Below are 22,796 nucleotides of genomic sequence, written 5' to 3'. Positions count from 1 at the left end.
CCAAGGCTTATCTCTTTTCTTTGAACATCTGCAGCGGTTGCCGTTGTGGAGTTCAAATCAATCCCTCTCTTTACAATGAATCATTCTTTCTTATTCTCTCTGTGTAAATTAAAGTAGTAATATCGCTTGTATATAGGAAAAAAATAATAATACGAGAACAAAGAGTTTCATATGGAGAATATAAACTTAAGAATTCCTATTGTGTGTCACCTTCCACATTTTACTAATCCTTCTGGTCTATATATCGGAATGATGGATTTGTTGCAAGTCTATTTTCAATTAAAGATCTTCCATGCCCTAGTATGCTGTTATCATAATATCTCCTGCTAATAACACAACCTTATACAAAAAAAAATCTACGAATTGTTATATTATTAACATGAAATGATTTATCCGAAAAATTAACCAATGCGTTCTACTACAAGTCTACAACTCCATTGTGTACTATTTGGAAGTTCAAGTCCTTTTCATTACATGTTTATTTCTTTAATACTACTTAACATTGAATAATACAAAAATGAACAGCTAAGATTGAAAATAACAGATTTAAATAACTGTGTAAATTAAATCTAACGAATAAAACTCCTCTAAGTAAATAATATGCAACATTAAAGTCACAGCCGCCTATTTCAACCAAAAAGCCTATAATTTTTGGAAGCAAATCCTCTTTGGAGCATAGGGATTATTGATCAGGCCAAAATTTTCATGGCCTTTTAAAAGGTACAATAGCTTATGGCGGCATTATCAAAATTTAAAGGCTAGAATTATTTAATCTCTAGGCTCCTAAGACCATCTCCGATCTTTAGGTTAAAATCTAAAATTTTTAACCCATAAAATTTAGGTTTTAAACTAGAAACAGTTTTTCTCCTCCAACTATTTTGGGTTAATTTTTAGCCCGAGATTATTAAAGAATGAATTTAAGATAAATTTTTTCTTAAAGTAACTTTAAAAAAAATTATGTAGACTATCCTAATTTAATTTTATATACATTTTAACTTAAAAATATTTAGATTTCGATAAATATTGAAAAATTACTAAACCGACACTATGAAACTTGTGGAACACTACAAAAGAATATGAAACACATAAAATATATTTTTTTTAAATTACTTTAGCAGTTAGATTTGGATTTGGACCTTTAGATATTTTTTTACCATTGGATTTGATCAAATTAGATTTTAACCATTAGATTCAATGAATATATAAATATAAAATTAAAAAAATGCATATATATGGTGGATCAACCCAACTAACTCAGTGGAAATTCTGGGCTAAATTTGCCCCAAAAATGAGTTTAGATTTTAACTCATATTTACCCAGGATTTAGAGCAAGTTGAAGTAAGTTTAGAATTTAAAATTTGAGTTTTACTCTAACAGTTTGAGTAGGTCTAAGGGCTGGTTTGGTATTGCTGTGCTTTGAAAAAAAGATGCTGTGAGAATAAGCGGCTGTGCTGTGAGAATAAGCGGCTGTGAAATAAAGCCAGTAGAGTGTTTGGTAAACTTTTTTGTGAAAGTGCTTTTGGAAAAAAAATCAGGATGATAGTGTGTCTTTTCATTAAAGGAGCACTGTAGCTCCGTGTGCTTTGAAAAAACTGGCTTTTTTTCAAAGCAGCAAATAGCAGCTTCAGTTTTTCCTTTGATTTTCAACTTATTCTCACAGCAGCTTCCAAAATAAGCCCTTTTTTTTCAGTTTACCAAACACAAAAATGACCCTCAGCTTTTTTTCACAGTGGCTTTTTTTAAAATCACCTCAATCCCAAACGGGGCCTAAGATTGTGAGGTGTAAGTCCGGAGAATCTGCTTCCATAATATTTTACATCTCCAAATTGTGAAACAGAATCCAAAGTTGGCCACGACTGACGGTGTCTAGGGTTAATATTATATTGGCCCTGTATATGAAACCCAACCAACAGAGCCAAACTTCAATTATATTTCCGCGCAGCGCCAAGTTCGGATTCAAAGCTTCCCCAACTTCGCTTTTTACAGTAATCACCACACGCAGATTACTCTATATCACTTGGTACTTCCCTCTCCAATTCTCTCTCTCTCTCTCTCTCTCTCTCTCTCTCTCTGCGCTACATTTCTCTTTTATGTTTCTTGGCTGGATAATGCGACTTTCTGTTGAAATTCGATGCCTGTTGTGAATGTTGAGTTGGGTTTTGGATATTTCAAGTGGGTATTTACAAAAATTTTAAATTCTTGTTTTTTCTTTCACATTTTCTTAGTGATTGTGCTGAACTAGATAAAGGAAGATCCGTTTTGTATAGTCAAATCTTAGATTCTGGTCCAGTGGAAGCATTAGTTTATGTTGGCAGAAGAATTAGCTCAGCTATGGTGGGGCATTTATGTGTTAGATGAAAAGGAATCCGAACAGGGGGTAAAATGAAAAGAAATCTGGATATTATATTAAGCTGGAAAAATTGTGTCCAACTTGAAGGTAGAAGATGGATTGCTCGATAAAGAAACTCATCCATTCCAATCCCCCTCAAAATTGTGGGGATTAGAAGCGATAAGTTTCCGTCCCCTCAAAGTAGAAAAATCATTCACTTCTACCTTCAATGTACTTTGAATATGGGGGGTTATCCATTCAAATCCAATTGTAAAGACCAAACACAGCCTTATAGTATGATTCACTAAAGACATAGAACACACACACACACCCACATACATATATTTTGATTCCATGAGAGATATATATTCTTTAATTCGTCTTTGTCAAATAGATTGCATTATATGCTTTCTTTTTATTTTTTGACAAAGATGGTAAATTATTTTGTAAAACCCTGTATTTTCATTTGTTAAAATGTCACTGGTTCAAGTTCTATTTTTCAGGACATATTAAGAGTGGTGGAGAGGATGTATTGTTGAATTTCGAATTTTGATTGTAGCTGTAGTCTCCATCCCATCTCTGTCATTATATGTCATTTTATTGCAGGTCGGTACTCATGTTGGTACATTTAGTTTGGAAATGGTTTTTCTTTTGTCAAATTGGACTAGTCTCATTCCTTTTTATATCTGAATCATCTAAATAAATTCTTGGTCACTACTTTTTTATTAAGTCATTGTGTGGCCGTGCATACCCATGAATTCATAAAGCATTATAAATGTCTCCTTCCTCCAATTGTCTCTAACTTTCCCCCCTTATATATTGCTTTCGTTACTATTCTTTTTATTGTAATCTTAAATGTGTCCTCAGATAAGTTTAAACTTGCCAATATTTTTTTTTCTCTCATGGACAGCAATCTCGTTGTGACTTCAAGATTTTCATTTCTCAAATAATTGGACCACCTTCATAATCTTCATGATAATCATTCAAAACTCTCTTTTTCTTGTATCTAATGCTGCTGTTAATGCTATCACTGCTCCTTAATAAACGGTTTTCAAATTGATAACCCTTTGAGTTTGTTCTTATGAAGCCAGTTCATTTGGGAATCATAAGCTGCATCGCCTTTTGCCCATTCATTTATTTTCCTCCTTTCAACATGTGTTTACTTCTTCCCATGAATTCTTCTGGCTTCTGTGTCTTCTTCACAGTTGCCTTGCAAGCTTATTTAATTAGATACATAAGATGCCAAGGTCAAAGGAAAATGCTTCATCAGTTGCTAAACCAGTTGAACCTGAAAAGGCAATAGAATCCAATGAGAGGGTTGATCTTGATGGAGATAATGATCCTGATGAGGCAACAGATGAAGAGGTTGAGTATGAAGAAGTAGAGGAAGAGGTGGAGGAAGAAGAAGAGGTAGAGGAAGAAGATGAAGAGGGGGAGGAGGTGGAAGAAGAGGTGGAGGATGAAGATTCTAATAATCCGACTGGAACTGATATCCAGAAATCTCAGAGTAGGTCTGGAGATGAGGACGAGAAGAAAAAGCATGCTGAATTTCTTGCCCTTCCACCACATGGTTCTGAAGTTTATATTGGTGGCATTCCTCATGATGCTTCTCAAGAGGATTTAAAGGCTTTTTGTGAGGCTGTGGGAAAAGTAATAGAGGTTAGTTCATTTGCTTTTTAAGTACTTCTGTTTTTGTCCTTTTACAAAATAAATTATTATATTGTACTGTTTTGTAATGACAGGTTCGGATTATGAGAGCCAAAGATTCAGGTGAGAACAAGGGCTTTGCATTTGTTACATTCAAAAACATGGAAATGGCTTCTGATGCCATCAATGAGTTGAATAACACTGAATTTAAGGTAAGGTAACCTTTTTGTGCATGAGCAGATTAACTAGGACCACACGTATAATACTCAAAAGCAGGGATATACAATTTTTTTTTTTAAATGATGATTTTTTTATTTTCTCGTATTAACATCTTTGTTTTGGTACACTTTGGGCTATTTTCTTTTCAATCCAAATATGCGACTCCTCTGTTGTATTTACTCTCTCTCTCTTTCTCTCTCTCAGGGTAGAAGAATTAAATGTTCGACATCTAAAGCAAAGAACCGTTTATTCATTGGTAATGTTCCCAGGAGCTGGGGAGAAGATGATCTAAGGAAGGTTGTGCAGAAGATTGGGCCCGGAGTTAATGTTATAGAGCTGGTCAAGGTTTGTGCGATGATTACACAGTACTTTTGGTTTTGATAGCATGCTTATGTGTGTGTTATTGTATCCTCTGGCTGAACTCTTATTTTTCAAAAAGTCTGGTAATCATTATCAGTTGTTATGCTTATTCACTGGTTTATAGTTTCTTCAATTCACTGATGATTTAAACATTTGTCACAGGATATGAAGAACACAGGCAACAACCGAGGCTTTGCTTTTGTCGACTACTATAACCATGCCTGTGCTGACTATTCAAGGCAGAAGATGACGGACCCAAAATTTAAGCTAGAAAATAATGCTCCCACAGTGAGTTGGGCTGACCCTAAAAATGACGAGTCTTCTACTTCTCAGGTTCTTTCTGAGTAATTATATTCTTTTTATCTCCCTCTTTTCTTTACATGTTATATCTGAGGATCTATGTAGCTGGAATGTTGACGGAACTTTCAGTGTATGAGTAATTGTATTCTTTTTATCTTCCTGTTTTTTTCACATGTTATATCTGAGGATCTATGTAGCTGGAATGTTGACGGAACTTTCAGTGTATGAATTGGTAAAAATCTAAATAAACTATCACAAAGTTTTGGTTTCAGAATTTTACTTGTTGAGATAAAGTCATTTATGTATTTATGATGGTGTGCACAGTAATGAAGATGCCATATTCTGAATTCTACTAGGTAAACTGTCGAATTAGTAGGAGTTTGAAATGACAATTGCTTTCCAGATGCGCATAGATAGAGGGTGTAAATAAAGATGGCGTGTGGTAATTTGGACTTGACCAGTTTGCATGTCATGCCATTTCTATTTGGGATCGCTCAGACTCCAGATGATCTAATAATTATTTGATTGTGAGGTGCATATTCTTAATTTCACCATTCTCATACAGGTGAAGGCAGTTTATGTGAAGAATTTACCTAAAAATGTGACCCAAGACCAGTTAAAGGAGCTATTTGAACACCACGGGAAAATCACAAAAGTTGTTCTGCCAGCTGCAAAATCCGGACAGGAAAATAGTAGAATTGGTTTTGTACATTTTGCAGAGAGGTCAAGTGCTATGAAAGCATTGAAGAACACTGAAAACTATGAACTTGATGGTATTCCTTTCTGCATTTTTTTTGTTTGCTTTTTTCATTCTAAAGATGGTGAAAGTAGTTTGTAATGTTTGACGGGTCTCTCCATTTTCAGGCCAGCTGTTGGAGTGCTCTCTTGCAAGGCCACAGGCAGACCAGAAGTCTGGTGGATCAAATTCACAGAGGTCAGGGTTGCTTCCTAGTTATCCTCCTCGTTTTGTTGGTATGGCTGGTGGTGCCTATGGTGGTATTGGTGCAGGGTATGGTGCTGCAGGTTTTCCACAGGTGAGATGTGTGCCAATGTATGGTGATTTCCTAGTTAGTTTACAGTGTCAAGTGAATATTGAATTTAACTTACATTTTTGCTCATGGAATTTGTTATTTATCCCTCAAATAAATTGCTCATGGACCATCATTACTTGGCATTAAACGGATTTCAATTATAATCTTTCAATTGACTTTTACTATGAATTAGAACTTTTGTTGGGGCTGGTTTTGTGAACGTGATATTAGATTGTTCATCTCTGGTTTTCTTGTCTTCCTTTTGTGCTTTGTTAGCAGTTTGAGTTTCTTTACCTATACATATTATTTTATTTACGGGGTTTTATCACAAATGGTCTGTTATGTTTTAGGAATCAATAGTTTTCGTCCTTTATGTTTCAATTCAATCAATTAGGTCCTTCATGTTTGCTCCCACACATCAATTTGGTCCCCAATGTCCAAAACTTTCTTTGTGTTGGCGTGGCACACGTGTGGGACTTAGAAATTCACTTATTAATTGCCATGTGGATTAAGCAATATTCAACTATTAAAAAATTATTTAAAGTTTTATAATGAAAAAACAATAATAAATAGAACACAATACCTTTAAGGCCATCCCCCCTCATGCCCTCACGGCCTCACCCTACCCCTCCTCCTCCTCCTCCTCCTAAAGTCTCATCCATTCTACAGATCAATTACCCCCATCCCCAAAAAACTGGAACAATGAAATGATTTAAACAATATTCAACTAGTAAAAGATGATTTAAAGTTTTACAAAATAAATAAATAAATAAAATAATAATAATAATAATAATAAATAGAACACAATACCTTCAAGACCATCCCCCCTCCTCCTAGTCTCACTCATTCAACAGATCGGTAACCCCCATCCCCAAAAAACTGGAACAATGAATTGGAACTGGAGATGGAGACGGTGTCTTAATAGCCTCAAAGAGTGGAACAGAAGAGGATTTCATATATTTGTGTCTTCCACATATTCACGAGGAAGACTCAGACTCTTGGCAGGGGGTGTTAGGTAGTGGGGGAAAACTGTAGTGAGGTTTGGGTGGGTGGGAGAGGGAGCTGAGTGACGGGTAAAGAGTTATTCCTATTTTATAATTTTCGACCATTTTTTTACTTGAATTAATTTTTTTAATCCATACGTGTGCCACATCACCACACTAACCGATTTTTTACAGATTTGGACGGCGGGGATCAATTTATGTGTGGGAGTAAACAGGAAGGACCAAATTGATTGAATTGAAACATAAAGGACGAAAGCGATTGATTCCTAAAACCTAAGGGACCATTTGTGATAAAAAACCTTTTATTTACCATTGGGTTGAGGCGATAAATAAATGAAACAGTTAGCCTAGGGGTGGTTCAACACCTCATTGAGCTCACCTAAACTACGCGTCTGTTCATGTCTGATGAAGAAATCAAATTGTTTTGGGCTTAGACTTGGTAGTTGGTGCGGACAGATTCAGAGCACAGCACTTAAGAAAACAAGTGGTTTTTTCAAAATTTCATGGCTGGGGTGAACATAGCCATATAGGTCGACATTGGGCAAAAACAACTCTTGCTTCTGTGTCACCTTTTATCTTGTCTATGTGGAGAAAGGGAAAATAGCTGAGAGAGAACAGAAAGGGGGGAAAGTTGGCTGGGCATTAAGATTTAGGCATCGAGGTTCTTTTTCCTTTCATGACTCTATAATTTAAAAAGTTAGGGTTACCACGTGAATGCATTTGTTTCGGAATGAGTTGTGATTTTGGTATATCGTCTTTCCTCCATGCACCAATGCACGTGTTGTAGATCTTCAAAAGTTCTGCATGCTTTGTTCAATGCACATGACATGCAAATAATTTGTTATCTAATGCTATTGGGTCCAAATCTTCTCTGCAATACTTTTTAGGTGCATAATTTCTAATGTTCTGAATTATGATTGTAGCCCTTGATGTCTGGACCGGGACCAGTTCCTGCTGGCATGGCAATGATGCCGATTCTTCTACCTGATGGACGGATTGGATACGTTATGTAAGCACAATACATCTTTTTCCTTGTATAGCTTTAATCCCTTCTACATAAAATAAAGCTGGAGAGTGTATTTCTCCAGAAAGCCTTCAATTAATCATGCAATTCAATTTTTCTGCTATAATGGGGTAAAGTTGAAAACTAGAGACTTGGACAAGTCGTATTTAAAAACCCACCTCTCGTGTGCATTCTTCTCGGCTCTAGTTTCCACTTTCCAGTTTTCTATTCAGGCAACCTGGATAGTAATCGGAAACATGCATCTGGTATGACCACAAATTGATCCATATAATAGTTTAGTGATGGTTACGATTTGAACTTTGAAAGTTATGTTTACAATTGCCCTAATCGAGGACTCCTGTCGGGTTTTATGAAATTCCAGTTTATCTGTAAATTGTGTCCACTCTTCCATGGCATAATCAATCGCTTGGGGTGTTACATAGAGGCCATGAAATAACATTTTGACACTTCCTAAATTCATTCTTCCTCATTGCAGGCAACAACCGGGTGTGCAGCCACACCCCTCGCCATCATATCAAAGTAGTGGCTGGGGTAATGGTGGGAGCGGTAACAGAAGTAGTGGAAGTTCGAATAAGGGTAGGCACGTCAATGATTCTGGGCATGGACGCAGGTATAACCCATATTGATTTGTTCCTGTAATGGTTAGAAGTTGGGAATCGACATGTTCAAGATTGTTGCATACAGTTGTAACAAGAAGGTTTTATATGGTAGTCCCATATGCATACTGATTTCTTCATTCAATCACACCTATGTACCTTACCCTTATTTGTTAAATGAACACATTTTCGGTGTAAACGGATTTGTGAACTTAAGTGAAACCGTTTGTATCATCTGTCATGCAATGGATATGAAAAATTGTCGATAATCACTAACGTCGGATACAATCCCTTGCATTCTTTACTCATTTGTTCGTTCATCTTTCTAAATGGACAATGCAAAATCTCAAACCAGTTCATATTTGGTTCGTACGTCAAAGTTTTCTAGAATACAGCCACAAGGTTACTTATACAATGCAAGAACTGGACGGTGGTGGCTTTTTCTTTGCCAAGTAGCTTTCACAGAAGCAATTTTCATCTTAATTCGCATTCGAAGAGTAAAAATATGAAGATTCTGAAGGATAACCAAATTGCTGATTGTTCGAAAATAACATGGGCAGTTATAGATTTTGATGGAGAAGCAAACAAAGAAGAAAACGAATAACACAAAAACTAGCAGAATATGTGTATTCCCCGCCTGCTTACTCATTCATCACCACTGCCATCCTCATCTTGGTTGTCCTCATCCTTTCCGCCTTGCTTCCGCGACGATGATTCTTCCAATTTCCTCTTCTTCTTCACTTCTTTTGTTTTTGACGTTCCCGCTTTTTTTCCTGCATTCTTTCCTCCACTTGTTCCTGCATTCTTCGTCGCATTCTTTCCTTCATTCTTTCCTGCACCCTTCCCGGGATTCCTCGGCCTTAGGTCTGCACGCATCCAAATCAACCAAATTGAACGAATTTGCTTTCAAAAAACCAAAGAGAAATCAATCATATGCGCATTTCAGATCCACAGAAAAAACCAGCGAGTTAGGCATTTCATCAAACACCTCACGGGCACAACTTTTGACATATACCAATGAAAACTTAAAAGCGATTGACCTTCAAGAGGCTTGATGAACTCAGGAAACTCGATCTCTTCCAGCGCCTTCAACACGTCGTCGCCGCTGATCGTCTGCCTCTTCTTTTCCCTGCATATGTCATTTGCTCTGCACCCAAATCACACATTTAACCTAATTAATTACAATTACTGCGAATAATTAAAAGATTATGGCAGAGAGAGACTAGAGAGAGGGCGGGAGGTGCATACGTGGCGGAAAGGTAGTGGATGAAGATCCGGGAGCTTTCGGAGAATGCTAGGATCGCTTCTTTGTGAACGATTAGGTCGCCGTCGCCTTTGTGGCACTGGGAAAGCTTATCCTTCACCACCCGTCGCACGATAGCCTTCGGCAGCTCCTCCGCTTCCGCCACCACTTTCTCCATTTCTTTTTTCCTTTCCTTCTCTCCCTTCTATGATTCTTTCTGTCACACTCTGTCTCCAGTCGTCCAATCGTCCAATCGTCCAATCGTCCAATCGGAGGTATCAAAAAGGGGGCCGAGGTTATGATGGTAATTTCGGTGTTCATTCCCGCCATTCTTAATCCTCACTCTCGTTTCCCTCCGTTTTTTATTTTGTTTTTTTTTTTTTTTTTTTTTTTTTGTTTTATTTAAAATTGTTGTTAGCTAACGAACCACTTATGTATTTGTTTTAGTTTATTGATTAAAGACCTTAGTTTTAATTGATTTTTAACATAAATGATACTTGCAGAGTGATTATGGGTTGGTTCGGGATTGTGGTACTTTAAAAAAAATCAGTTTATTAAAAAAATATGAAAACATTAGCTGTATTTGGTAAAACAAAAAAAAAATGTTTTTTCGAAACAACTGTTGTCAATGAAAGTATAAAAACATAGAAAAGCAGAAGTAAGATCTATTATACTTCTAAAAAAGTGCTTTTTTTTTAAAGTATGGTAACCAATGCTCATTTAATGAACTTTTCAAATGACAACTATACCCCTACATGTTTTACAAAATTACAATATTTGCCCCTACATTATTGTATTTGACAATTATTATATCACATTAAATACTATATATTTTTTAGTCATTTAACATATTTAAAGCAATTTATATAAAAGTATATCAAACACTTAGACACTGTTTTTTTTATTAAAAGCACTTTTATAGAAAAATGTTTACCAAACACTTAACAACTTTATTTTACAACTGTTTATTCTCACAGCACAGCAGAAACAATTTTTTTTTATTAAAAGCACAATAATACCAAACTAGGCCTATAATGACTGTTCCATTCAGAAGCACAACATTTTATGAGTCAAACTTAAAGAGTTTTGTGTAGTAACTCCTACTCATCATTGAGTTGCAAAATACTATTCAAAACCAAATAAAAGTGACTGTTTAGGCCATTGCACTAGTCCAAACTTTTTCAGTAACTTTTTCAGTAAATTTTAACTATGGTCCTTGAACAGAAGAGCAACTCATATAACACATGTACATTATTACCGTGACGTCATATGCTAATGAAAGACATATGCTAATGAAAGAAATGTTAGAAACATTCTCATTTCATTCTTCTCATGCCACGTGTACTCCACTAGCACTCAAAACTAAACTTTTAATTATACTAAATCCCATTATTTAATTTCTTCTTTATTACTATTAGCGTTGGGAAAAAATCCCGAAATACTTGAATACAGAAAAAGAAAAAACAAACCAAAATAAAAAAACCAAAACAGAAAACTACCAAAATATTCGATATGGTATTTGGTTTCCAATAATCGTTTGTTCGATAAACCCGAAATGAACCGAAAAGTTTTTAATATAATTTTTTATCTAATTAAATTAATATTAGTCATTGGATTTGGTTAAGATTGAATCTCAATCGTTCGTTTAAACTCAACTCTCTCTCTCTCTCGACCTCGCCTCAATTACTCACTCCCTCTATCTTGACTCTGACGCCCCCTCTCTCTCGATCAAATCACTTTCTTTTCCAACTATCAAAAAGCTGGCCACACCAAACCACAATGATGACTAACCACACCATGCCCTCAATCACACCGCAATCACGAAAATCTCGAACTCATACCTCTCTCTCTTCTTCGCTATCTAATTATATGATGACCCGTCCCTATTTTCTATGTAATTTTCTCCGTGAGTGTGTAAAGTGACGTTAATGCCCTGGTTGGCTAAGTGACGTGGATGTACATATGTAGTTTTAAATTATTTTCTCGTTATCGTAGTTAAATTGGCCTCGACGTCACAAGTGCATCAGTGCAAGAGTCGTCACGAAAAGTTACAAATAATTAAAGTGCACAAACGGGTAGAATTATTTTCATGGGTGTATTAATTAATCAGTGTTGGAGACACTGTTTTGGATATAGTAAGTTAGATTACGTTTTTACGAACCTTTATCACTTTTCTCGTTGAAACCTTGACCTGTACCTATATCCACCAATTATTTTAGCTCATATTTTCCCTAGCCCAAACAGATTATATCTCTCTCTTCCCTACCCAATCAAGTATTCTCTCTCTCATTCTCGAACCTTCTTCTTCCTTCTCGCACCCAAGCCACCATCACCAGATTCTTACATGAAATCATCACAAATCGAACCTACAAAGACCACCATAGTGTTCATCTTGACCTCACGAACCCAATTGTACCACCTGATTGTCGAACGGACGAGTTTTAACTCGCCAACTCGGAAGCTCCAATTTGGTGCACTTTGCTCCGACGCAATTCAGGCGAGGTTGCAAGGTTTTAGGATGTGGGGAAGCTTCTATTCAACTCCATAGGGATCCTAGACTAAGTTTGGAGTGGAGTTGACGTCGGATCAAGCGAGTTCGAGAAGCTTCAGTTTTGGTTGAATCTTTCAAAGGATTTTCAGGCCATTTTCCGTTTGATTTTAGACTCTCAAGAGGTACGAACTTGTTATACTCCTTAAGAGCTTCAAATCCGTATAAATTTCATGGATTTTGGTTGAGAAATGACAAAGATATGAAGGTTTGAAAATTTTCCCAAAATCCGACAAGATGTTCCAGAAACAGGCGAACTAGACAGCAGCGCCAGTGTAGACAGACGGCGAAGCTCACTGGAGAATAAGGCGAATATTCACTCAAAGTTGACGGAATATTCTTACGGAGTCAGGTAACGTCGTTACTATTTAACGGAATATTCCTAACGTCCGTTAGGGTTCAGTCGGCACATGCCGTGCACGTTCTTACGCGTATAGTCGTGGGTTGGACGGTGCATGAGGGCGCGTCCGGCCTCCGGCCAGCTAGTGGTTTTCATGTATGGGTTCGTGACTTCGAGTAGATCATTTTCGTATATTCAAACCTTCCATTTGAGAAAACTATGAGAAGTTTATCCTAGATTTTGATTTATGTGCTATTTTAATTAATTGGAAGTAGTTGTTTTGCATATAGAGGAGACCTACCCCGAGGACGAACGCGGACAAGCGAGGCTAGGGGGCTACAACCTTTCGACATATCAGTGAGTGGGCATTTGTTTTTGTGTATATATATATAAACTTTACTGTTTCTAGAAATGTTTTAAAGTTCATTTATGCATAGCATGCCTTGGTTTAATTGAGTTATATTTAAATATGCATTGTTATGAAATTGTGAACATGCCATATAATCCTACGAGAGGTAGAGGTAAGTTTAGGTGAGTTGTTATGTGATTGAAATGGTTGCATTATATTGGTGTGCATATATTCATTTAAAGCTCATCATTGCCGCATCCCTGCGTTAGTGCTCCCACCCCGGGCCAAGGCTAGTCTTTCACGTGATGTTCACCTCCCGCACTGCACGCTCGCCTAGTATCTAAGTTTGGTGCCAGCCATGTCGTACATGTCACATTAGGTGACTCCGACTCGTATGTGACCCTCGATTTATCGCTAGTCTTCACGTGATCGTAGCACTACAGTATACGTATTTACACCTAACCCTGTCGTACAGGTCACACTAGGTGACTCCGACTCGTGTGCAAGCATATACTGATGAGCAATAGATCTAGTCGTACAGGTCACAATAGGTGACTCCGACTGGCATGATAGTTTAGATTGATTCACACCTGACTTACATTTATTATTACTGAGATATCGTGACATGTCATGCTATTGTTGTCACTACTTTTGGTGCATGGGTTTTCATTCATATATGTAGTATTATTTTCTGGAAACTATACGAGTTTTACAGTGAGGGGTTAGTACTTTCAGAAAAGATAAATGTGCTTTCTAAAGCTTTGTTTTTGCCCACTCACCCTTCGGTTTTTCGCCCCTCTAGGTACTAGATAGTTGTTCTTCTTGGTGGCACACGAGGATTTACGGCGGTTCTGACATTCCACTAAATTATGTAGGGTTCTTTTCTCTAGTTGTGTATTTTGTGCTCTTTTCTGTATGAATGCACTTTATTATAACCTATGCTCTGAATGTTTGTAATTTGGGTTTGACCACTTCCGCATACTCACTTATCTATGGTTGAATAAGTTTTAGTTTGGTTTTAATTTGTTCACATTTTTTTTAATTACTTCTTTTGCACTTTTGGCTACGTCACTTTCACGTGACGGCCAGCACACCTCAACTCCAGTCTGGGTGTGTCAAATTACAAAATGTGAAATTGTGAAATTATGGTTTTTTTTATTTCAAATCGATAATGAATTTTAGGATTTATGTTTTAATTTGAGATACATTACTAGGGCATGAGATGAAATTCAGGATTTAAGAATTTGTGAATGAGAATTAGAGTTTTAATTTTGATTTGAGGATGAATTTCAGAACTTAGGCTTTTAATTTGGGATAAATTATTTAGAGCATGGTTTGAAGTTCAAGGTTTAAGAATTTGGTGGTTGCAGTTGTTTCTAGTTTAGAGCAATTGGTTGTTGCTAAATTTGAATCCTCCTACAATTTCTCCTTCTTTCTTCTTTTTCAATTACCGAACTGACTCGAAATACCGAATTTTGTGAAACCAAAAATTACAAACTTATCGAGTCCAGTTTTCAATTTGTGTTTTCAGTTCGATTACTGAACTGAAACCATCCCCAGTTAGGATAATGAAAATTTTAGTTGGTCAACCAAATAATAATTAAATTTTTAGTTTTACGTGCTAGTGGAATATGCATGGCATGAGTAGACGTGAGAGAATTGCTAGCACTCCCCAATATCATCTAAAAAAATAAATAAATAAATTAAACATATCTTTGTGTCATTAAGATAAAACGCTACAATTATAGTGTAACAGTACCTAGGGGTGGGTTCAAAAAATTGAAAATCGAAAAAAAATCGAAAACCGAACCGAACCAAAACCAAAAAAATCAAACCGAACCAAATTCTTTTGGTTCGGTTTTGATTTCAGTGGTCTAGAAACTGAACCGAACCAAATTAATTAAATTAATATTTTTTTATTTTTTTAATTTAATTATCAGTTTTGGGTATTATTTTCTAAACCCAATTTGTAAGCCCAAATGTGCTAAACCCAATGTGTTGCCAAACTTTAAACCCAAAATATTAAAAATAAAGCCTTAAGAAATTCTAAACCCAAACTTTAAGCCCAAAATATTGTTTATTTACCAATATCCAAATTTAAAAAAAAAATAAAAAAAATAAAAAATATAAAACAAGAGTAAACTGTATTATATGCATGCCACATTTCAAATATTATTTTGCATTGGATATGTATTTCTCTATGTATAGCAAACCTGCAGCAAATAACAATCATTAGGATGATATTAGGCATATATTCCTTTCCCAACTCATTCATCTCCTATGCAATATATAACCTACCCACCCACGGATACTGCAACGAAAACCATAAGCTTCTCGGAGAGAATTTATAAATCACAGGTTGATGAGTGTTCTCCACTTGGATGGATGCCATGCCATGATGATGGTATTTCTTGCATACACGGAATAAGAGCATGTTGTTCCAGGTAGTCATGAAAACAACTTGATTTGATATTCATTTGTTCTAGTAGTTAGGTTTCAGTAATATAGTTTATCACGCTATTTTATCAAGTTTAAGGTCTAAACGTTATTATGTTTTTTGGAATGATTTTAGGGACAGCTAAATAACATGCCAATATCCAGATTTAAAATTTAAAAAAATAAAAAAATAAAAAATAAAAACAATTTTCATGGAAAAAACCAAACCGAACCGAAATTTCAGTTCAGTTTTCAGTTTTGGCAAAAAACCGAAGCCAGCCCTAACAGTACCCTAGACATAGCTTCTTTGTCAGGGTTTGGACTAATGTTTGCCTCTCAAGCTTACCTTCTTGGTTTTGGAAAACAGGTTCCCTGCTTGGTTCTTGCAGGTCTTAAGTTGATGAGAAATCGCAGTCAGAAATCTCGTCGTGGAAGGAAGAGCTAGCCAAGGAGCATGAGCCAGCCTATCATGGACGTGCTTAGATTAATTAAGCATGAGCCCTATCATTTAACCAAAATTGACCTTCGACTTACACAGAGAATTCCTAACATCAATTAATCATCAACTCTACTCAAATTTACATACATATTAGCCTTTTGTCAATTGACTCTTTTTTATTGTTTTACCTTTTTGTTTTTCTTAGATTTTATTTTTAATTAAGGTAGCATGATATTGTGCTACACATGTTGGACACACTGTGAATATACATGTGCTTGTCTGTTGAACAAAGTTCAGTGACCACTAACCACCTAAGAAACTTAAACATATGGATATTTACCACATGTCAAACATTACAAATCTTTAGGTTGTAGTATGAAAATAGTTCTCATCATCGGATATCTTATGCTTATAATATGAACTTTGACTTCACCTTAAAGTTATCATTACTTTGCAGTAGGCCTGGAAAACGGGTCGTGTCTGTTGTGTTCGTGTCGTTTTCGTGTATCACCTGTTATCTTAACGGGTCGTGTCGTGTCACACCCGTTATCTTAACGGGTCCTTAACAGATCGGGTCACTTTACCCAACGGGTAAAGTGACCCGACCCGTTATGACCTGTTAAGAAAAATATTTTTTTTCTTAAATTTGCACATACCACACATTGCCACATAAATATTACTTCAAAATATTAAAACACATTTGTCGTTTAAGTACTACATCTACACTCGAAAATAAGAGCCTAATAAAAAAATAATACATACACTACTAATTTATTACAAATATTAAATGTGCAAGGATATGCAAAATGAAAGAGTTTTTGTTTTCAAGGTTGTGAAGTCTTTCTCAAAAGTTTAAACCTCAATTTACAAAATCCTCGATTTACATCGATCATCATGAAATTGTATTTGAACTTTGGTTTGATCTCCACCGATCCAATGGTCATCAATTTTTTAAATTTAATTTAATATATATAATTATATTATATAATTATTATAGTTTTTAGGGGTATAAAATTGTTAAATTAATATATAAAATTATTATAGTTTATTCATACTTTTATTAAGTATAACATAAGATTTTGTGATATCCACTAGTGTAAATATTTTAAATTGAAGATCGAATTCATTCTTTGTATTCATATAGAGTCAAGGAGTGTAGCTGTAAAAAATCATCAAAATCGGAGTTAAAATAACCGTTAAATCGTGATTTTTCATTTTATAACCGTCGAAAAGTTTTGTCCCATTACTTGATCTCTGAATGTTTGTTTTTTGCAATTTTTGGCGTATGCGATCTCGAAGTATATACAAACATGTTCGACAATTGGATCATTAAAACTAGTTTCGTAGAATGCGTGTATCTCATCAAAACAGTAGATTCACTAACACTTAAAAGTTTATTCATACATTCATTAAGTATAACATAAGATTTTTTGGTATCCACTAGTGTAAATATTTTAAATTAAAGATCGAATTCAATCATTGTATTCATATAGGGTCAAGGAGTGTAGCTGCAAAAAATCATCAAAATCGGAGTTAAAATGACAGTTAAATCGTGATTTTTCGTTTTATAACCGTCGAAAAGTTTTGTCTCATTACTTGATCTCTGAATGTTTGTTTTTTGCAATTTTTTGCGTATGCGATCTCGAAGTATATACAAACATGTTTGACGGTTGGATCATTGAAACTAGTTTCGTAGAATGAGTATCTCATCAAAACAATAGATTTACTAATACTTAAGAGTTTATTCATACTTTCATTAAGTATAACATAAGATTTTGTGGTATCTGATGCGAAAATTACTTGACACACAAATTAAACCCTCTTTTGACAATTGTAGTATAGATGTAAGTAGGGTATCGTTCTAGGCCGGGGATTAGGAGGGATTGCTAATCTATTAAAAATATTAAATAAGACTCAAGGACACAAAACTAGGCTAAAAACTCTAATAACTCGAAACACACTTAGAATGACTCAAAATAATGAAAATAATCAAATTAGACACTAGGAACTGAAATGGACGGAAATTGAATTAAAAGACTAACAACAATGAAAACTAACTAAATAATATAATTTAATAATGGGGGGTTTGGTTTTGATGAAAAGTAAATTAAACTTAAATAAATTACAGAATTGACAAAAACATGAAATTAAGGTGAAAGGATAGGTGACGGACTAGCTAGAGGGTTCTTCTCCACACATGACACATATGCAACCTAAATTGATTTTCAGTTGTTCTTTCAATAAATTGTAAATCTCAACGCCCCAAATTAACCGTGAATTGCACTAATTAACCCTCAGTTTTTCCACAAGTTATTGGGTTGGATGATTGCATACGACAACCCAAAACATTCCCTACAAGTTCCCTACATGAATTGCATAATAGAGATACAAGCAAGAATCATTAAGTTCTATGAAAAAACATAAGCATTGACGAGGCACTCGTTACTATGATTTGCATGAAACTTATGCCAAGAATTTACTTAACGTGATTGTGACTAGCAACCTTCACTACTTGTGAATATAAGTTCATAACGATTAGGTGAAATTCACTTATATTCTAGCATCAAATTCATGCATGTAAATTAAGTATGCATTCTTAATCGACATACAAAAATAAGTTATCAATCAAGCAGTTAAGCAAATTAAATCACAACTCAGAAATCACAACTGAAGGTAATCAATTCATATTACAAATATATTCATGGCTTTGAATTAACCTCTAGCCAAAATAAGATTAGTTACACATTATTAAAACAGAAATAAAATATAAGTTTGGAAAGATTTAACCGGAAGATAAAAGGAGTTTTTGCTTCTGTCCGTGGCTTCTGTTTTCCTTTCCTTGCTTTGTGCTTCTCTACGTTTCTGCTTTTTGTTTTTCAAAGCTGCAAGGGCAACAAAGCTCCTCCTTCTGCGCGTTTTCACGCTGCTCCAAGCAGCCTCTCTCTGACTCGCCAGCTGCAAAGGCAGCTTTTCTTTCCCCCGCACCGCAAGGCAGCTCAGCTGCTTCTTTATTTTCCTCCGGTCTCACGCTGCCAAAGGCAGCCTTCTCTCCAGCTCCAAGACAGCCTTCTCCTGCTTCTTCCCGTCCGCTGCCAAGGGCAGCTTTTTCTTTCCCAGCTGCTGTCCGTCTGCCTCTGTCCCCGCGCCTCTCTTTCACGCTGCCAAAGGCAGCCCTTCTTATTTCCCCCTGGACCTCCTTCCGTGCTGCTCTCTATAACCTCCTCCTTTCACTTCTTATTTTATTTCTATCCTCCCGCTGCCAGCTTTCTCACCTGCCTTCCACTCCCTTTTGTCTGCCCGTTTCTATATCTCTTTCCTTAATGCCATGTCCACTCCCTCTGCCTTTTCTTTTTTTTTTATCTTTCCAACTCTACCATTCCGTGTCTCTATTCCCTCTCCACTTTCCATGCTTTTCTTTCTTTTCTTTATTTTTCTCTATCAGTCCATTATTTCTGTGAAAACAATACAACAACAAAGCCTTTTCCCACTAAGTGGGGTCGGCTATATGAATCCTAGAACGCCATTGCGCTCATTTGTGTCATGTCCTCCGTTAGATCCAAGTATTCAAGTCTTTTCTTAGAGTCTCTTCCAAAGTTTTCCTAGGTCTTCCTCTACTCCTTCGGCCCCGAACCTCTGTCCCGTAGTCACATTTTCGAACCGGAGCGTCAGTAGACCTTCTTTGCACATGTCCAAACCACCGGAACCGATTTTCTCTCATATTTCCTTCAATTTTGTCTACTCCTACTTTACCTCGGATATCCTAATTCCCAATTTTATCCTTTCTCGTGTGCCCATACATCCCACGAAGCATCCTCATCTCCGCTACACCCATTTTGTGTACGTTGATGCTTCACCGCCCAACATTCTGTGCCATACAACATCGCTGGCCTTATTGCCGTCCTATAAAATTTTCCTTGAGCTTCAGTGGCCTACGACGGTCACACAACACGCCGGATGCACTCTTACACTTCATCCATCCAACTTGTATTCTATGGTTGAGATCTCCATCTAATTCTCCGTTCTCTTGCAAGATAGATCCTAGGTAGCGAAAACGGTCACTTTTTGTGATCTTCGCTAGATTGCTCCGGTCATTAGTGTGGATAAGTATATAAATGGATAGAGATAGGAAAGCAAACACAAGATGTACGTGGTTCACCCAGATTGGCTACGTCCACGGAATAGAGGAGTTCTCATTAATTGTGAAGGGTTTACACAAGTACATAGGTTCAAGCTCTCCTTGAGTGAGTACAAGTGAATGATTTAGTACAAATGACATTAGGAAATATTGTGGGAGAATGATCTCGTAGCCACGAAACTTCTAAGTACCGGAGTGTGGTATCGTCTTGACTTGCCTTATCTGTCTCATAGGTAGATGTGGCATCTTCTCTGGAAGTACTCTTCCTCCATCCAGGGGTGGTATCTGTAACTGGTGGAGATGCACAAGGTAATGTATCAATTTCACTTGAAGCTTACTTGTAGTTTCATGCTTGGTCAAGCGAGATACAAACCATGTAGTAGGAGTCCCCCAAGTCGCCGAGCTGGGGGATCTGCTGAAAGAGGTGACAGACAAGGTAAGCAATCAGAGCTCCGGCTGATTGTTCACATTCTCCCTATCTTGCAGGCAGCATGAAGGATAAAGAGAAGAAAAATGAGGAGAGATGATATGGGATACTTTTGCTTTTGAAGAAGTAACTTTCCACAGGCTTATTCTTGAACTGGGCTGGAGGGTTTTCTGGTTTCCTCCAGAGTATAAGGCCGACTGAAGAATTTGAGGGTCAAAACAAGTCCATCAAATCTAGAGTACGTTCGACCCTGCTGATATGGGATACTTTTGCTTTTGATAGAGTAGTGGATGTATCGGCACGTGTGCTGTTACGCTTGTCTCCACATGCTTCCTTGTATCCTTCTCACTTGCCCTATCTGTTCCTCAGGTAGATGCGGTATCTTCCCTGGAAGCATAAGATGTTGAAGATGAGTACTCGAGAGCAATGCCAGGTAAGTAATCAGGTAAGGGGTTCCAGGCAGTCAGTTCCTGGCTGGAAGCTTGATTCCAAGTGCTGACTGATTGCTCTCTTTCTCCTTGTCTTGCAGGTAAGAACAAGGCCAAAGGAAAAGACAGGGAAAAAGCATGATATGGGATACTCTTGCTTTTAACCCTGATGATATGAGATATTCTTGCTCTACTATAGCTTGTTTACAGAGGTATTATCGGGGGGAAAGAAAGCTGAATATTTCGAAAGGCTTTGTTGGGAGTGCCCTCTCAGATAAGAGAAAGGGTTGAGCATTTTTGCAGGTCTGCCTGTCCGTTAGGGATGGAAGTCGACATATATAGGAGTCTCCCTAACATCAAGTAATAATGCTATTCCTTTACCCTGCTTGGTTATAGCACCGTAGTGGGAGCTGCCAGCTTCACATGTTTTAACTCTGTCAGAGCACTTTGAAAAAGTGGTTTGTGGTATCTGGAAAGCTGATGTTGCGTGTGAAGATTACAGACCTGTCGGGGGTCTGGCTCTCGAGATTCGGAGAACGATGCCTCTTCGATTTTTGAGAAAGCAATCCTGCTGGGGGTCTGGCTCTCGAGATTCGGAGAGTGGTGTCTCTTCAATTTTTGAGAAAGTAATCATGTTGGGAGTCTGGCTCTCGAGATTCGGAGGGCCGTGCCTCTTCGATTTTGGAGCAAGCAATCTTGTTGGGAGTGTTTTCTCGAATGTGAGTAAAGGTTGGGCATGTTTGCTAGTCTACCTTGCCACGAAGCACAGAGGTTGACACACAGGGACTTTCCAATTATCCAGCAGTGGTACTGTTCCTTTACCCTCTCTTCGATTTTGAGAAAGTAATCATGTTGGGAGTCTGGCTCTCGAGATTCGGAGGGCGGTGCCTCTTCGATTTTGGAGCAAGCAATCTTGTTGGGAGTGTTTTCTCGAATGTGAGTAAAGGTTGGGCATGTTTGCTAGTCTACCTTGCCACGAAGCACAAAGGTTGACACACAGGGACTTTCCAATTATCCAGCAGTGGTACTGTTCCTTTACCCTCTCTTCGATTTTTGAGAAAGTAATCATATTGGGAGTCTGGCTCTCGAGATTCGGAGGGCGGTGCCTCTTCGATTTTGGAGCAAGCAATCTTGTTAGGAGTGTTTTCTCGAATGTGAGTAAAGGTTGGGCATGTTTGCTAGTCTACCTTGCCACGAAGCACAGAGGTTGACACACCGGGACTTTCCAATTATCCAGCAGTGGTACTGTTACTTTACCCTTGTGGGTAATAATATGGTAGCTAGACCTTCAAAATTTATGTGTCTAAACTTTGTTAGTGTTGTTTCTTTGCAATTCTTTTACCCTTCTTGGTCAGAGCGATGTAGTGGGAGCTGCAAGCTTCACGTGTCTCAACTTTGTCAGAGAACTTTGGCAAAGTTATCTGTGGTACCCATGAGCTACTGTTGCGTGTGGGAAGTGGGTGATTGAACAGTACGATTCATGTGCTTTCTACTTCGCCAGAAATCTTCAACATAATGCCCATAATTTCCGCAAAGCTGAGTGTGCGTGTGACAGGTGCTGACAAGGCTGGAAAAGTAGGTGCCTCTTCGATTTCTGAAATCGACCCTCGTGGTCTCTGAGCAGCCCAGCTTTTGAGAAAGCAAGCCTCTTCGATTTCTGAGATCGGCCTTTGTGGTCTTTGAGCAGCCCAGCTTTTGAGAAAGCAAACACCTCTTCGATTTCTGAGATCGACCCTCGTGGTCTCTGAGCAGCCCAGCTTTTGAGAAAGCAAACGCCTCTTCGATTTCTGAGCAGGCGCCTCTTCGATTTCTGAAGCTTCGTCGAGTGCAGATTTTTATAGGGGCTGACATTAAGTTCCAAAGCACACTTGAATATCCACCAGTAGAAGCTCCATTCTTGCACTTCTAAGATCTTGATTTGTCCGACCTCTTCTCTCTTCA

General features: G+C 37.3%; 2 protein-coding genes and 1 long non-coding RNA gene across 8 annotated transcripts; 1 reads left to right on the top strand and 2 right to left on the bottom strand.

The window, feature by feature from the left end:
• The first annotated feature begins 1,821 nt into the window (after positions 1 to 1,821).
• LOC126588282 (heterogeneous nuclear ribonucleoprotein Q-like) lies at positions 1,822 to 8,779 on the top strand. 6 transcript variants are annotated; one of them, XM_050253365.1, is made up of 11 exons: positions 1,822 to 2,020; positions 2,833 to 2,935; positions 3,535 to 3,988; positions 4,072 to 4,188; positions 4,400 to 4,540; positions 4,718 to 4,888; positions 5,421 to 5,628; positions 5,720 to 5,889; positions 7,814 to 7,899; positions 7,979 to 8,159; positions 8,390 to 8,779. In XM_050253365.1, exons 3-11 carry the CDS (start codon positions 3,569 to 3,571, stop codon positions 8,435 to 8,437), a joined length of 1,542 nt encoding a protein of 513 aa, XP_050109322.1. In that variant the 5' UTR covers positions 1,822 to 2,020; positions 2,833 to 2,935; positions 3,535 to 3,568; the 3' UTR covers positions 8,438 to 8,779. The 6 variants fall into 6 exon arrangements, with proteins under 6 accessions (XP_050109322.1, XP_050109319.1, XP_050109321.1 ...); XM_050253362.1 differs by lacking the exon at positions 2,833 to 2,935 and having other exon boundaries at positions 1,823 to 2,020; XM_050253364.1 differs by lacking the exon at positions 2,833 to 2,935 and having other exon boundaries at positions 1,823 to 2,020; positions 3,240 to 3,988.
• A 188-nt stretch (positions 8,780 to 8,967) lies between these two features.
• On the bottom strand, positions 8,968 to 10,003 carry LOC126588287 (DNA polymerase II subunit B4). Its single transcript, XM_050253371.1, has 3 exons — positions 9,759 to 10,003; positions 9,551 to 9,657; positions 8,968 to 9,376 (listed from the first exon to the last, which is right to left on the bottom strand). Exons 1-3 carry the CDS (start codon positions 9,929 to 9,931, stop codon positions 9,156 to 9,158), a joined length of 501 nt encoding a protein of 166 aa, XP_050109328.1. The 5' UTR covers positions 9,932 to 10,003; the 3' UTR covers positions 8,968 to 9,155.
• Positions 10,004 to 21,096: 11,093 nt separating this feature from the next.
• LOC126588296 (uncharacterized) lies at positions 21,097 to 22,378 on the bottom strand. The gene is made up of 2 exons (XR_007611403.1): positions 22,043 to 22,378; positions 21,097 to 21,824 (listed from the first exon to the last, which is right to left on the bottom strand). It is a non-coding gene; the product is annotated as an uncharacterized LOC126588296 (long non-coding RNA).
• Positions 22,379 to 22,796: the final 418 nt, after the last annotated feature.

This window comes from Malus sylvestris, chromosome 11 (assembly GCF_916048215.2).
Source record: "Malus sylvestris chromosome 11, drMalSylv7.2, whole genome shotgun sequence".
Taxonomy (NCBI): Eukaryota; Viridiplantae; Streptophyta; class Magnoliopsida; order Rosales; family Rosaceae; genus Malus; species Malus sylvestris.
Note: the sequence above shows the minus strand (reverse complement) of the source record. Positions and strands in the feature narration are given on the sequence as shown.

Bases quoted from the DNA above. Each gene is read 5' to 3' on its own strand.
- LOC126588287 (XM_050253371.1), bottom strand. From the start codon at position 9,931: ATGGAGAAAGTGGTGGCGGAAGCGGAGGAGCTGCCGAAGGCTATCGTG. The intron at 9,658-9,758 runs GTATGCACCTCC...ATTTGGGTGCAG, and splicing joins ATCCACTACCTTTCCGCCAC to AGCAAATGACATATGCAGGG. The intron at 9,377-9,550 runs GTCAATCGCTTT...GGATGCGTGCAG, and splicing joins GTTCATCAAGCCTCTTGAAG to ACCTAAGGCCGAGGAATCCC.
- LOC126588282 (XM_050253365.1), top strand. From the start codon at position 3,569: ATGCCAAGGTCAAAGGAAAATGCTTCATCAGTTGCTAAACCAGTTGAA. The intron at 3,989-4,071 runs GTTAGTTCATTT...TTGTAATGACAG, and splicing joins CTGTGGGAAAAGTAATAGAG to GTTCGGATTATGAGAGCCAA. The intron at 7,900-7,978 runs GTAAGCACAATA...GTATTTCTCCAG, and splicing joins GGACGGATTGGATACGTTAT to AAAGCCTTCAATTAATCATG.